This window comes from Phlebotomus papatasi, chromosome 1, assembly GCF_024763615.1.
Source record: "Phlebotomus papatasi isolate M1 chromosome 1, Ppap_2.1, whole genome shotgun sequence".
In the NCBI taxonomy this organism is placed as follows: Eukaryota; Metazoa; Arthropoda; class Insecta; order Diptera; family Psychodidae; genus Phlebotomus; species Phlebotomus papatasi.
In genome coordinates, this window is record NC_077222.1 from 9038177 (window position 1) to 9054993 (window position 16817).

Here is a 16817-nt window from a genome sequence, read left to right on the forward strand (position 1 = left end):
AAATCATTTTGGGAATGATTTTTTTCTATCTTAAACTCTTATTGCAAATTCTTTAAAGCTTTCTTGTAGAGGCAAAAAAACTTTTGCAATTTATGTAGAGAGAAGACCTCTAAAATATTGACTTCTCTCCATATGGAGATTTCGATTAAAAGAGTTTAAGTTAATAACGGATATTTTTTTGTGGGCTTCTGATTCGTCACAATGCCAAAATATACTTCAGCTATCGCTGAATTACAACGAAAGAATCTTAGTCATAATTGATTCAAATAATAAAAATAAACAAAACTTGATAAAAAGGAAAGATAAAAAGGAGAAATCAACTAACAAGTTTATGTGATTATAAAAGCAAGAGTTCTGAATTTATTACTTGTATTTAATTTATTTTTAATTTAAAGTGACAAATTAATGTACAAGTTCCATTTAATTCAATTTGAATTCATTTGAATAAACTTCTCTGTCTCTGCCCTCTCCCTCCGATTTTACGAGTGATCTTCCTGGGAAAGCAGTAGACAGCCTAGTTCAGCTCTTCTAGTAGCCAAGATAATAATAATAGTGTTAAACAATTCATACAAAATATGCTGGCTGCTCTCTTTTCAGCCGTTGTGATACACGCAACCCTTTAATACAATTCAAAGAAAAAAACTAATATTAAAATTTTATTTCTCAAATATTTAGTATAAAAATGTCGTTGAATATCGTCCGCAGAATTGAGACTATTCATATTTTTTATATCTTTATATTTTAAAATACTTGTTTTCTCTTTTTATATTTAGTCCCTCGACTTTGAGTTATACATTTTAATTCCGAATTCTGAAGTTCAAAATCTTTAGACGTCATAGTGTCTTTCCGGTTGTCTATCATAAGCCTAGAAGCCAAACGAAAAGAGATATCAACTTCCGGTCTCCTGTAACTCCTCCCACTATTATTTTTTGTTTGTATATTTTTTATTTTCTTTTTTTAATGTTTAATATTTTAAATAATGTCTAAAATTGTACACAAATACTAAAATAAGAGAAATCAAAATAAGCTTATTGGATACTAAAAACGGAATTTTTGTATCCTAAACACACATATAACCCAATAAAATGTTTAACTTAATACGTAAACAATAATAATAAAAAATTGAAATAATAAGATTAAGGTCAAGGAAACTTCAGTATTTAAGTATTTTTATAAAAATTAAATCACAAAACTTAATACTTTGTTAAATTGGTATCTCAGTAGGGGTCCTGGTACACAATCCAAAAGGGCCAAAATTCGGAATTCTTAAGTCTCATAGCTTATTCCACGATTGCTCATGTATTTGTTTGAGGCAAATGGAACATTTCTCTGTTTTAGCAAACACATCCCTTTCAGGATTTAAAGCTTTCGGGGTTTGGGTTCTTTCGGGATTTGGATCATTTCGGGATTTTGGCTTTTCAAGATTGTAAACTTTCCGGGATTTCGACCCATTCGAAATTTTAACATTCGAGATTTTTTCGTTCGGCATTTTGACTTTCCAGATTTTGACTTTTCAGAATATTGGCCCATTCGGGATTTTGACGCATTCAGGAGTTTGGCTATTCGGAATTTTGACCCATTCGGGATTTTGGCGTTTGGCATTTTGACTTTCTAGATTTTGGCTTTTCAGAATATTGACCTATTCGGGATTTTGGCTTTTCAGATTGGCCCTTTCGGGATTTTCGCTTTTCGGAATATTGGCCCATTCGGGATTTTGACGCATTCAGGAGTTTGGCTATTCGGGATTTCGATCCATTCGGGATTTTGGTGGTCGAAATTTTGTCTTTCGGGATTTCGGTTATAGCTATTTTGACGCATTCAGGATTTCGACCTTTTCGGGGTTTCGACCCATTTTGGAGTTTGGCTATTCGGAATTTTGACCCATTTCGGGATTTTTGACCTATTCGGGATTTTGACATCCGAGATTTTGGCGTTCGGCATTTTGACTTTTGAGATTTAGGCTTTTCAGAATATTGGCCCATTCGGGATTTTGGCTTTCGCGATTTTGACGCATTCAAGATTTTGACCCATTTGGGATTTTGGCGTTCGACATATTAGTTTTCGGGATTTTGACGCATTCGGGCTTTCGATTTTTTCGGGATTTCGACCCATTCGGGAGTTTGGCTATTCGGAATTTTGACCCATTCAGGATTTTTGACCTATTCGGGATTTTGGCGTTCGGCAATTTGAATTTTCAGAATATTGACCAATTTGTGATTTTGGCTTTCGGGATTTTGACGCATTCGGTATTTCGGCTGTTCCGGGATTGCGATCCATTCGGAATTTTGGCGTTCGCGATTTTCCAGTAATCCAGTATTTGACGTTTTTATTTGCGCATTGTTTTAAATGCTGGAATAGATTGATAAATTTTCCCAATTGCCCAGTGAATGTGTACCTGGTTTAGTTAGAGGTTGGTTGCATTGGCTCAGTTGACTCAATATTTCTTCTAAGACTCACTTATACCATCCCACTGACTAATGTAGTCCCGATTTCTCCTATATCAATAGTAATTGCGAGAAATATCACTTGGTTTCTTTAATATCTATCTTTAAAGTTTTAAGATATATTTTAATTTCCAGTTTTTTTTTTATTTGAATTGATTGAGCTATTTTCTACAACAATAATAACTAGCATTCTTAAATTGTTAATCATACACGAGGGAAAATTTCTTAAAGATCACAAGGAGTTACCTCGAACTTGAATTCATTTTCTAAAAGCTTTTTTTTTTTGACAAGAAAAATGCCTTCGGTGGTTTAGAAAAAGGGCAGAAAAGGCGGACTAGAGACTAATTGGAGTAATTAAAATCCGCTCAATTATTATAAATCAACGGATTTTTGCTACTTCATTTTTGACAAATGAATTTTGATCAAAATCGATAATATATTTTTTATGGCTCCGGTTTTTAAATCGGGTAAATTTTGTGAATATAAAATTTAGGGGAAACTGGGGTAGCACCAAACACGGGGTAGCACCAAATATTGCGATTTTTTAATCAGATATTCGACTTCTGAGGAAAAGAGCTATAGGCATTTATAGGCACTATAGAGATACTTGTCCACTGGTTGAATAGAAAAAGATGGTTGAGGATAGTCCAAGTAGTTTAGAAATAAAAATTACTGTTTGGTGCTACCCCGTGTTTGGTGGTGCCCCAGTTTCTCCTACGTCGTTTCTTCGCACGTTCTGCGTATGTCCATCTCATTCTCTCCCACACAAAATGAGATTGAACTACAGTGCCCGCTCTCTAATCCGGATCGCCGTAATCCGGACGAGTTATCGACGAAAAGAAATTAAAATCAGTTTAAGTTAAAATCATTTTAAGGTCATGTATGCACGTGAGTTCAGCAATGAAAATGAATTATCCTGTGATGTTTTTGTTTAATAAATGAAGTATAATAGCATAGAATTCTCTAATCATGTCTTTTTAAACTTTTTTAAACTTCTGTCATATTGACAATATCTGATATAATGACATATCTGACAATATGACATCTGTCATATTGTCTTTCAGTCATCCGGATTACAAAGCGGACACTGTAAATTAAATTTGGTGTGACGTTTAAAAGAAGGAGAAGAGTTCGAGAGTGTGGGATAGACTTATGCAAAACATTTGAGTAGAAAAAGAATGTGCGCTTTTGGTCTCTTTTATCGTGTAAAATGGAATTTTGGAATTTTCCACTTGTCACATTTTGCCCCAGAGGACTCCCTACTCTACTGCTGTCTTTAAGAGTTCAAGCAGTTCAAGCAATCAAAAAAGCTCCCATAGTTACAGAAGCTTTTGCTTTAGTGAAACAATGAACAATAAGAGAAGTTTCCACAAATAGGAGTAAATAGTTGATTTCTTTTCCTTGCATATGGTGGTTTTTTGAGATTAAGTACATAAAATACCAATGTTTCTTCTAACGAAATGTACATAGAAACTAAAAATACTTTAATAGCTTGCACATCAAATAATTCATGCATATTTGATGACATGTATTACTAATAGTCTATTGATCAAACTTCTCTCAGTTAAGCAATTTCATTTTATGAAATTTTCATATACAAAATTTTCCTTGTACTTTAGAGGTTTTGTGTATATACACAAAATGCCTTAACTTAATTACTTTCGTTCTATGACCAAAATTTTTATGGATGTTGAAGACGAAAGGATATCGTTTTGGGAATTATGCGATAAAGGGTTGTTTAAGTCAATAAATATAATGTTTTAGATTCTTGGTAAATAAAGTAGGGCCTTGCAAAGTCATGTCTTCCTTGTTTCGAATAATAGTTACGGATTTTCCACTTCTTTATTCTCTATTTAATATCATAAAGAGTCTTAAGCTGTCTACACATATGAGCATTTTTTAAAAAAATTCTTTAAAAAAATTTTTAAAAAATAAAAATGGGCCGGTTTTTTTTACAAAATTGCTTACATACTAGGCAAATTTCTGTAAAAAATCCATTTTTTTACAAAAATTTTCACTAGTGTAGAGCTGATTCTTTTTAAAAACCTTTTTAGGGTTATTTTTTAAAGAATTTTTTTAAAAAATGCTCATAGTGTGTAGACAGCCTTAGACAATATGTATCAGAGAAATAAATTATGCTTTGAAAGCAACTTGAGAAATGAGGAAGTCCTTATGAACAAAAAAACACTATAAAATTTGTAATATATAAATACTTTTAATAGTTCCAGTTTAAATGAAATTTCAAAGTTAAAACCATATGTTTGATGTACAAGAGAAATTGTGATGGCACGGAAAAGACGAATAGTCAGCATTGCTGGTTATCTATCTTTTTTTTTATAGTTCCTGTTATTAATGCAAGGTGTACAACACAAAGTGAAAACTACTGTCTCTAAAGGTTTTATAAGTATAATGTTGCATTTAACCTCTGACACAATTTTTCACTTTTACATGAGACAGAGAGAAAGAGCTCATTTTCCCTGAAAATTTCACTATTTATAATAGAAAAAGAGAACTATTGAGCAATAATATGGGGAATAGCGATATAAACAAGACGATAAAGTGAGTAGTTTTTGTCTGAAAATCAATAAGTTTGCAGAAAATTGCTAAAAGAGGGGGATTATTTTTGGTGTATCATGGGGTATCATGCCATTTCTTCTTTCACTTGTAAATTTGCATTGGAATTTCGTTGACGTAGACACGAAATGTTATAAAAGTATTATTTGATGGCTGACTTCATTCCAATATAAATCATAAGATATATATAAGTAACGCCATATCTAGTACAATAGATATAGCAAAAACATTAGTATGACTCTTTAGAAATTACTGCATTATCATTCAATGCTTTTGACGCTGTAATCACAACAATTATTTTACTTTTGAAATTACTTTACAATCAGACACACAAAAGAGACTATCCTCATTTTATTGCAAAGAGGCAATAAACAAAGTTATTTAAAGAGAAAATTCCATATATAGGAAACTTGTAAAGAAATTCACTCTCAATTTTTATACTCATTTTTTTTTATTTTAATTTTTTTTTTTGTCTTCTTATTAACAACTCCATTACAGACCAAAGATTTTAACTCTGAATGAATCTAATATACTAAAAGGGTTTAAAGCGTACTTTCTAATTACCGCTGCAATTATCGGAATACAATCTATAATTGAAACGATCGCTCATGACAGAGATCTTCCGGTAGAGTTACATTATGTTATGTATCTATGCGATGGTTTTGCTTGATTTTTTTTTGTGTTTCATCATTTAATTTTCATTTATGCTTATATAGGGAACTTTTACTTATTTTGCTTGAAAATAGTAATATTTAAATACTAATTTTATAGCTTAGAGTGAACATTAGCCGAGAGGAGGTAATGCAAATTTGAATATTTATCTATCGAGTTATTGCTCGTATTCAGAGCGCATTTCTCGGATGTATTATACCCTCAATTCCTCATTTGAGTTGTTATAATGATTGCACTTTATCCGTAATCTTTCTCTAAATAGTCTTTTTTCAGATGAATTGGTATAGTCGGAGTAGGATTAAGCGTCTTTTTCTGGATGTTGAAAAGACATTAAATATTCAGTGTTTAATAATCGTAGTTTGTAAAGTATTATTTTATAGATTTTGTTTTGACGGCCCTTCTCCCTATATCCCTATCTTCTTGCTGTAGTTTTTGAGAAATTATTTTACCCTTCTGTTTACTTATTGTTTAAGTACAATTTTAAGTATCAATTACGTCAATATGACGATCTTTTTACTATCACATCTGGCAACACGGTCGACACAGCGCTTGTAGTGTCAAAAAATAAAAATTCGAATGTAAACATATAATTTCTGGTAGGTAAAACCGACGGTGAGACTTCTATTATGCTATTCTATTCTGCTTCACGATACAGTGTCGAGAGCTCTGGAAACTTGAGTAATAGCGGAATAATAAACGTATAATGAAATGACAAGACATACTACGAATGAGAGCTATACTACTTGCCAATACGCCTTGCCAAAGACGTAGATTATAGGGTCATAATCTAGCTATACCCGTGCGGTTGGGGTAGCCATTGTACGAGTTCCAGATGGTAGATAGGGATATAGGAAATAACTATAGTTAGTCCTAGTACCGGCTATAGTTTGTTTAGAAATAATTACAAGCACGTATCGGAAATTTTACATCTACGAGAAGTCCTTAGTGAATAACAAACCGCGGACCACCCGAAACCCCGTATCTCTTAAGAAAACGACCTGTGACCTCAGGCTTCCACCCTAGTTAGTATTCAGCTTGCGAAAAAACTGACATAAGAGTTCAAATTCACAAGCGTAACCAGACTGTAGTAACGTAATGACAGTAGCGTAACTGTATCGGGTACTGAATAATAGATGTTGTCAGGAAGTGGAATTTGGGTGTTCTTTACTCGTTCCTCTCTTTATTTACTTTTTGCCAAGGAGCAAGGAGAGAGGAACAAGTAAAGAGGAATGAAATTCCACTTCCTGACGACATCTACATCCATAATACGGTCTATACAAATGATCGTTTACTGGATAATATACTTTATAAGAACAATTTTGCCTCGCTACTGCTTGAAAGAAGAAAAAATGCTCGGATTAATTCAAAATGGAATATTGTACGAGATAATTGATTTTGGCCATGACTAAATTTCCGATTAACCAGGCAATCGACAAACGAAATACAAGGAGATCCGGCTTAAGAGAAAAGGGACTGAAAAAATTTGATATGTTAGGATTATATATCTGGCGGAGGTGTATGCAATCGCAGCTCTTCCGGTGTTTGTCAGAGAATTCGTTCTTTTCAAGTCAAAAGACTCCGAATTTTTGCCAAAGCTTTCAACCCTTGGTGTGGGTCTTCATCAGTGTGTCAATTACAGCCGTTTTTACAATTTGAAAACCCGTCTTTCGTCTGCTTATACTACACTTTGCCATTTTAATTTATTTTTGGGATTTTTTAAATCTATTTTTACTTGGATTTTAAGTGATTTTAAATTTTATTTCTTCTTGGTGTTCTCTTCGTCAAAGTCTTTGTTAAACCCACTGATGAAGATCCACACTAAAGGCCTTTACACATTGGCAGCAATTTTCTTCAAAAAATAGCATTTTTGACAGAATTTTGACGTTTACACCTACAGCACTGCGTGCAATTTCCTTCAAAAAGCAATTTTTGACGAAAATTGCTCTCAATGTGTAGAGGCCTTAAGGGTCGAAAGTTTTGGCAAAAATTCGGAGTCTTTTGATTTGAAAAGAACGGATTCTCTGGCAAACACAGAAAGAGCTGCGATTAAATTTGATAAGGATTGCTTACTACATACTGCGAGCTAATTTATAAGAATCATGTTTTAAAATATCCCCCAAAATGTATGCAAATATTTTTGACGCAGTAAATTTGAAATGCACTTCTTATGAACCATTAACGTTGAAAATGTATTGAAAAATTGGTGCCGAAAAAAACTTGCATAGGGTAAAGTGGTACAAGTTGGACAGGGCTTTTTTTCTTGATAAATTTAGTACTTCATTCTTATTCGTATATTTTTAATGCTTTAGTTTTATAATTTGGTTCCTTGTGCTTAAAACAAATTTAGTACTGTATTTATCAAGAAAAAGTCCCTGTCTAACTTGTAACAGCGAATTGTCCAACTTGTAACACTACGTAAAACTTGCATCATTTTACCCTACATCTTGGCGTTTTCGTAAGTTATTTTAAAGATATCTCCTGCAGATATGCAATTTTACTGTATCACTGGTGTTAATTCGCGGGCTTTTTTACGGTCTCAAAAAACTCTTTCCAAGACAGGACTCCTTGCAATTACCAGTTAGTAGTAACTAGTAACCAGTTCCAGTTGTGACTGGTTACTAGTTCGTTCGAGAGATTGACCTCAAATGAGGTAAACTTACCACGACGACAACGGCACTTCAAAATGGTTACATGGAATGTAAAAAAAGCCATGATATCTTTTATAAAAAGGTAGCGACCTCAGAGAAGACCCGGGACAATGTTACTGAAACAAATTCGGGATTTTACTTTGGGTCGTTTTGGGATCGACTCCGAACAACTTTCTGAAGTAGCGGAATTCCGCGAATCCGATAGGGGTAACCGGTAGAAAATGAGTGAATCAATGAAAAAATCTAACCTTATGGCTTCAGCTTCTATCACTTCTTATTCACAGTGACCCTTGTAAATTACGCCCTGATAAGAGCGTCAAGGCGTCTACACATTGGGAGCAATTTTCGTCAAAAATTGCGTTTTTGACAGAAATTTGACGTTTCCCCCTACAACGCTGCAGGGAATTTCCTTCAAAAAAGCAATTTTTGACAAAAATGTCTCCCAATGTGTAGAGGCCATCAAGGACCTCAAAAGTCTCCCTTATAAACCTTCTAAAGATCACAGTAAAAACTTATTGGCTGTTTTTTAAATTTATGTAGTTTTACTGAATGTGTAAATAATTGTGTCGTATAGTATTTGGGTATATGGTCTACCAAAAATCCCTAGCATTCCCATGGATTTTCCGTGCTTCTTTAAGATTTCCCGGATTGCCCAACGGTTCTGGAATCTGTACTGGGTTATATTATTTGTCCCAAGTTATTTGTTGCAGACCCAAAAGATCTGAACTCCTGTTTCTGTACAGCGGCACGTTCTGGGGTTTGCTAAATGCCCTCTCCTTCTGGAACTCTTCTTCTGGAGTTCAATTTTGTTAATGTGACCTCTCCGATGGTTTATTCTGCTATTATCTTTTCCCTTCTTAGCTACCTGGAGGATAGGGCTTGTGACCCGTATACCGAAGGTGACCTATCTGTGTTTTCCCAGAGATTTTATGCCGTTATTATTCTTCTAGCGATTTCGATTCTGTTCGATCAGATGACTTTGCATCCTGGGAGCAATAATCACTTTGAGAATTCCAATTTGAATTCCGGAAGAACCATGGTACTATATATATTTCTGCTTTCTCAAAGACGAGTACGATCTTTCGTTAGCGGTAAACCGGTCCATGTTCAATGTCCTTATTATCCTTTTTTGTCATCCATTGTTTGTAGCAAATCAGGTGATCGCTTTCACTTCTAAAGTCAAGAATCTATAGTAGATTGTCAATGAAACCCTTACTTGGTCCAACCATACGGTTGAGATTTACAAAAAAGGTTTTACATACCTTGTTCATGTCCACCCTTATGGCCTCTACACACTAGAGAAATTTATGTCCATATTGAAGAGTTTTTACTACACAAACGTAGCGAATTTTCTTCAATATGGACATAAATTTATCTAGTGTGTAGACGCCATTAGACGTCTCCAAGCATACAGGGTACCAGATTTCTACTTATTAGGGCTCTAATCATTCTTTTATTGACTTATGGAGATGTATCATTATTGAGTGCCAGTACCGAAATGAATGATCGCCTATAGGGCTTAATGTGGCTTCATGACCTCGTGTATCGAGTTCGAGGTATGTTGCATTCTTCGAAACTATAAATTCAGCTTAGTTTTATTGAAAGTTTTAAGAGAAACAAAAAGAAATCATTTTCGAAATGAATTTTATTAAAGCTGCAGAAAAGTCAGGTTCTTGTGCACGGTACAAAAACAGAAGAGTTTGCTTATCCGTTTTGCAAATCCTTAGCGAATATTAAATGCACTGAACTGTCTATTTACAAAAGCAAAATCTTCTGAAAAATGCATGGAATGCATACAACAGTCGATATATTTTACTGAGCGTATTGTGCCTCCAAGCGAGCCCAGAAGTCCATTCGGGCTTGATTGGGATGGCGATCAAATCTGAGTTCGGTGTCAATGTCGAGGAACTCTTGAGTTCCAGCCACACGTGACCAGTTAACTTGAATTATGGCATCTTGATTGGCCGTTGGGTGACCAAATCGGGCAAAGTTGGTCCATAGACGTACCATTCGTCTACGGGTCATAATGGCTTCGTTGGAAGGTAGAAGTGGTGGTGGAATGCTAGTAACGGAGAATAGGTAGAAAATGTCATCAGCATGTACGGCTCCCGGATAGGCTGTTAGTAGTGCGAGTCTCTTGATAAGATTGAGACTACCGTCGAAGCTGAAGCGATAGTAGAAAACGGGCTGAGGTTGACCGATTGCGTGAAGACGTGCTGTCCGATCAATTCCGGTGAGGAACATAAGATCGGAAAGGTAGTGAGTCCATTGCTCGCGAATGTCATTGTGTAGAGGAACTCCGCCCCAGTAGAAGTCGGCAATTTGGCTAGAAATTGACTGAGCGGCAGCGCTTCCGGGTGGTACATTCCACCAGAAGGGCACTTTTAGTTCAGGATTGGCATTGATGGTAGGGAAAACACTGGGATCTAGAAGCAATTCACGAATCATTACGAGACTCTCAGCAGATGTGTAGCCGGTGATGTAGGGAACGTGATTGAAGGATCCGTCGGTCATGATGTCCATTGGATGTCTCGGTAGGAAAACTTCATCACCAGTGGTACCTGGGGGATCGACACAGGGTACGAAGGGGATTGGGCTGAGACCACGGGGAATATCCTGAAAAATAGTTATTATGTATTGATGATTTTTGAGGGGTCAATTAAGATGACTCACATAGTCCATAGATCCGGGAGTAGCTTCAACAAGAGCCATGGGATCAACATTCCTCAGAGTGTTGATCAATTGCTCAGTTGTCTGGATGTTGTTGAATCCCAAATCTCTGGCCAGTTGGAAAGCTACATCACGAGGCTGAAATCCAAGAGGACATTGTATAAGTTTAGTGAATTCGTTTAAATAAATCATGCAATAAAAAACAAACATTTGTCTGGAAAGCCCAAGGATTTAGAGCTGAACCACTCTGTGAGATGGCTTTATCGAAGAGGCCACGAGCACTTGGGGATAGTAGAAGATCTATAGAGTATAAAAAACATTATCTTATCAGTTTATCGTTCTTGGGGATTAACCATTGAACATTCAATCACTCACAATGAACAGCTGCGCCACCAGCACTCTCCCCAAAGATTGTAATGTTGTCCGGGTCACCACCAAAGTTTCCAATGTTGGCACGAAGCCAACGAAGGGCCATAATGGCATCCTTCATACCGTAGTTACCAGGAGCGTGATGATCTTCAGTACTGAGGAATCCAAGAGCACCCAAACGGTAATTGATGGTCACCATGACGACATTGTCGTCCACAATGTGGTCAGGACCGTAGGTGAAGGAATCTCCGTTGCCACCGCTGAAAGATCCTCCGTGGATCCAAACCATTACAGCACGACGTCCGACGAGATCTTGGGAGTAGATCTGTGAAGAAAGCAATGCTTAAGTCTTGATTTCTTCAAGAAAATACGCTTCACGGATAATTTATTGTTCTAGGGTTGGAAACCTGAAATTTTCCCTAAAGAGCGCTAGGTCCTAAACAGACGGCCTAGGCCGATAGACGGCTTAGTGGAAAATTGATGAAAACGTAGTTGAAGAAGCAAATCAAAAAGACAATCGAGGTTAAGTTCATATCGTCTTCAAGTCGTAATACAGGATAACGTTTCGATACTTATTCGAATAAGGCTAGGTAGGGCTATTGAAGATCCGTACTCGAAACAAAATTATCAAAATCGGTCAAAAAATATCGAAGATATTTGTTAGGGTAATGAACGTTGACTTTTGATAACTCAGGTTAAGGAAATTAAAGAGCCTGGTTGTAAAGATCGTAAGGATCGTTCTATAGGTTTAGGGGTCGATCCGTTCTCTCTTATGGTACTTACATTGAGGAAGAGGCAATCTTCACTAACAACACGACTGAGACGGGATCCAGATGGACAACTGGCACCATGCTCAGAAGCATCTCTTGTACCAGACCATCCAGGGTGTGGTCTAGGTGCCCTAAAACGATTCTGTCCAGTCGGAGGGGCAGCATAGGGGATTCCTTTGAAACTGTAGTAACTGCAGAATAGACCACAAGACTCAGTCGTTCCCTGAAGCCATCCTGTGGTTGTGTGAATTGTCGGACGATCCTACAATAAATCACCAGTAGTTATCACTTAACACAATATCCGGAAGACCAGTAATATCACTAGGAAACTCACATTCAGAGATACATCTTTTGTCGTGGGCAAAGCCCCAGTAAGAGCCACAAGACTCACGGCAAGAAACACCAATCTGAACATATTCACTGAAAACTAAACGGTCCCAAAATCTTCCTGGACTTTTATACTCTCCTACGATCCCCTATCAAAGCATCCCGATAAGTATCCTTATCAGTGTTGATAGCCAAGGGGGTCTTAAATTAATAACTCTCATTCATCAAAATCTCTGACACAAAGAGCAATGTTTTTCTTTTAAATCTCAATCAGGTGGAACTGATCCCCACAACCACAACATTCCAATTGCTCGAGTTATTTAGAGTTCTGTAGAGATAATCTGGACATTTGTATCTGAAAGGACTTTTATCAGGATTGCTAATCTCACGACAGTCTGTCTCTAGTTGACTATAACTGGTTGGGGAAATACAGAAGTAAAAAAAAAAACAATCATTATCTTCTTTTTATGTTGATTCATTCATACAGGTGTATCGGAAAGTTGATATCGCCAATACTTATCGAAATTTAAACTCATTCAAAAATCTTGGTTACTATCGAAAATGATTTCTTGTAATCAAAATTTACAACCCCTTCTTTCTTAAATGTTTTGAATATATCTATCTCACTCTGTAGAACTCTTCTTCTTCTTTTGAACATCACACAAAATACAGAATTCAGTTCGAATTTAGAGTCCGAAAGAGTGGGATAGACATATGCAAAACTTTAGAGAAAGAAAAGGATATGAATTTTGATTTCACGAAATTTTCCGGAACCTTAATGAAATGCTTCTCGCCGAAATATGTCATAATTTTTTCATGTAATAGCCGCATAAGTCTAGTGAGAACAAAAAGAGAAACACTTATACTTAACTTGTCTTACAAGCCACGCAACTTTAAACATTTTCATGATTTTTTTTCCACCAAATTTTCTATATTTCTATGTAATACGACAAATTTTAGTACAATTTTGTTATTAATTTTTTCTTTGGTTTCGACGAGAGAGTTATTTAATTGAGGAAATAATGGTTACAATATAAATTCCACCGACGTGTGATGAACAACGCACGCAAGTCCATGGTTTACAGGAAATTTCTTTGGTTATAAATCTCTATTTTTTTCTAACAACAACCCGCGTGTCTCCTTGACTAAATTATACATTGCAATTATGACACACTGCATTCCATATTGAAGATTTCAAAATATTTTTATTATTGGGAATCTGGGGGCTTTTAGCTTTGCGACTTTCTTCTCAGCTGTTTGCTGGGAAGAAGATGTATGGTATAATAACGCAATTTTCCATTTAATGCATAACTGATGATTTTGATTTGTCCAAAGTTTTTTCGTAGATGTAAAGGATTGTTACGTCGGTTACAAAGCCTACACTGAGAAAAAAACAGGGGTGTGATTAACTTTTTTTCCTCATAATTTTAACACTTTATGTGTAAAAATATATCAACATTTTTTAATGTTAATTTTACACCTTTTTAAGGGTAAAAATAACATAAAAAAGGGTAACTTTAACCCCTAATACACCTAAAAGGTATAATATTTACACCGATTTCGGATCAATACTGCAGGCTAAAATTAATATTACCGAAATGTTATTTTAACTTTTTCGGATTTCTCTCAGTGTAAAAACAACATATTTTTTGTTTTTTTTTTCTTTTTATGGGCCATTTCGTACTCGATTTTAAAAAACCTTTTTGAAAAAAAAACTTACTCAGTTTGGAATATAAATTTTTTTATTGAAAATTTTAGGAGATAATAGGGGAAGTGCTTATAATTTTGGACAGTCTGCATATAAGCATCGATATCCTAAGTTTGAAGTGCCATATTTTCAATACTAATTGACTTTTCTTGTTACTCTCTTTTCAGAAGGATTGTTTAGAAACTTGGCAAGCTATTTATCATCTTATTTTTACTAAAATTAGTTTTAATACGTTTAAAAATGAATTGATATGTAGAGGTGAATTTGACTCTTATTTTGGACAACTTAGTTATTAATTTTTACAACTTGTCTGTAAATTTGGACAGATAATCCGTCTCAACAGGATGCCCATTGTTCTTCATTTTATGAACCAATCTTACCAAGTCCTCTTCCTGGTCATGTAAGGGAAACGTGGAATGTCACAAGAAGCCCAGAAACTTTCCATATCATTCATTAAAGTGAGTTGACTTCGGTACTCCAAGTACGTGCGGATTCGCTCATTCCCTGCCCTTTCCGGGAGCCTTGCAAGGCATTTCTCACTGCATCTCTTTCGTAGAGATGATGCTCCTTCATTTCTCCAGGCATTTGTCCAACCTAGTCATCACAAAAGCTAAAACTTCACGAAATTTCGTGAGAAAAACACCTGTCCAAAATAAGAATCATCACCTCACTGGTGAATGTCTTAAAAAATTTCCCATTTTTCACACGAAAAATATAATTCACAAGGCAAATCTCACTTCAGGTCAAATGTACAAATCATCAGTAACGTGAATCAACACAATATTCAATGAATATTCAATAATATCACTCAAAAACAGCGAACAAACTTTGTTAGTACTTCACCAAAACTAAATAAGACTGAAGTAAGCCACGAAGTTCTGTCATATTTCTCTTAAGCAATTGCTCACACTGAATTTTCAACAAAACAATTTCAACTCAAATCATATTCAAATTTTAACGTATTTAGTGTTAAAATATTCCAAAAAGAACAAATATTTAGATAGAATTCATTATTCATCAAATATTGGAATAAAAATCCATCATTTTAATCAATTTATTTTTAGTGTCCAATGTTATCCTCAAAGTGTCCAAAATAAGAAACTGGACAAAATTAGAAGCATTTCCCCTAGTTTAAATGTTGTACTTTTATATGCGCTTTCGATCTTGAATTTTTTTATATTATATAATAAAAAAATTAATAAAGAAAACATCCTGATTTTTAATCTTCGTGACCGGCGTAATCCTTTAAAGAAATTTTACATTTTAAAATTAAGATATTTGTTGGAATTGCAAATTATTCTTTAGGATCCGTTTAAGAATTTAACGCCTAAACGTTTTTCTTAAAATTGAACACGTCAGTTAATAAGTCCATAGAAGTAGTAAGGAAAACATTGTTTTTCTTGGGAAATTCAATTTTATCAAGATACCGTCAATAAATTCGATATAGTTTTATTTAATGATTTTGTCCAAAAAGGGCACCTTCGAAAACTCTCCAAAATAATTATAATTTCTAATTTTTGTTCATCATTGGAGTAAAATCGTTAATCGGTGAACTGTTTCTTTAGTTAAAACTTTCTTGAGTTCTGGTTTTGCGAATATAGCGACTGAAGGACCAGTTCAAACCCAATTCAGTGCAATTTTGCTTCATTTTCGTTTTTTCGGTTTTTGTCCAAAATACGAAAATGTAATATCCAGAATATTATGTAGGATGTTAAACAAACACACTGGTAAAAATAAAATAAATAGACTATTAAATAAATCAAATAAATAGAATATCGAATTCTGAATGCGCATTTATCATAACAGAACATGTTAATTTGATCCATCCTTTGCAAAAAGATCAATTTGATCCTTATATTTTTACCAGTGCAGTCTTATGACATCCTTGTGATCTTATACGGGATTCAGACTTAAAGCGGTCTTCAGACTTGAAGCTTAGCTCAGTTCTAGATCATTTGTCCTTAATAATTAAATACTAAGTGTATTATGTCCACGAAGTCTTGATTTGTAAGAAATTAGACCACTTAAATCACATGGCTTAGCCTTATGCCCTAGACACACTTACGACTTAAGCCGAGAGACGACTTAGTGGAAAATGATGGAAATGCAGTTTGACCATTATTTCTAATATAATTACGCTAAGCCGTCTCTCGGCTAATCTTCATGTCTGTCAAGGCCCTTAGGGTCCAAATTAACTCAGGCTGGTCCTAGAGAATATTTAGTCTGTAAAATTTAGCAATAAAGATTTATCCCAAACTGTGATTTGCTTAGGGATTAGGATCATCATTTGGAGATCCTTTGCATAAATTTCCTATACCAAATCCTTTATTATCGAATTTTAAAAGCTTAATACTCTCGAAGATCAGCCTGGGTCTATTTGGGCCTTTAGACCGTCTTCAAACTAGAGGTTTAGCCTAGTTTCCGAAGGTCTCAACATCCTAAATATTAATTTGTTCTTCTGATTCAAACAAATTAATTCCCTGAATGGTCCATTTCTAAGTCAAAATTCTCGACTGATAAGAATCTAGAGAAGTTAAGCCTTATGGCTAAGCCCGTATTTAGTGGTCTTCAGACTTCAGAGGTTTAGCCCAAGTTTCTAAAGTCTAAAAATCTTAAATTGCAACCAATTTTATTG

At 35.0% G+C, this 16817-nt stretch overlaps 2 protein-coding genes across 3 annotated transcripts in view; one reads left to right on the top strand and one right to left on the bottom strand.

Annotated features, from left to right (window-relative positions):
• The window catches only part of LOC129798708 (uncharacterized), a 79067-nt gene that overhangs the window by 25557 nt on the left and 36693 nt on the right, over window positions 1–16817 (top strand). The gene's annotated exons all lie outside the window — the stretch shown is intronic.
• On the bottom strand, window positions 9966–12574 carry LOC129798712 (juvenile hormone esterase-like). Its single transcript, XM_055842005.1, has 6 exons — window positions 12482–12574; window positions 12161–12409; window positions 11384–11702; window positions 11217–11308; window positions 11012–11146; window positions 9966–10954 (listed from the first exon to the last, which is right to left on the bottom strand). Exons 1-6 carry the CDS (start codon window positions 12560–12562, stop codon window positions 10151–10153), a joined length of 1680 nt encoding a protein of 559 aa, XP_055697980.1. The 5' UTR covers window positions 12563–12574; the 3' UTR covers window positions 9966–10150.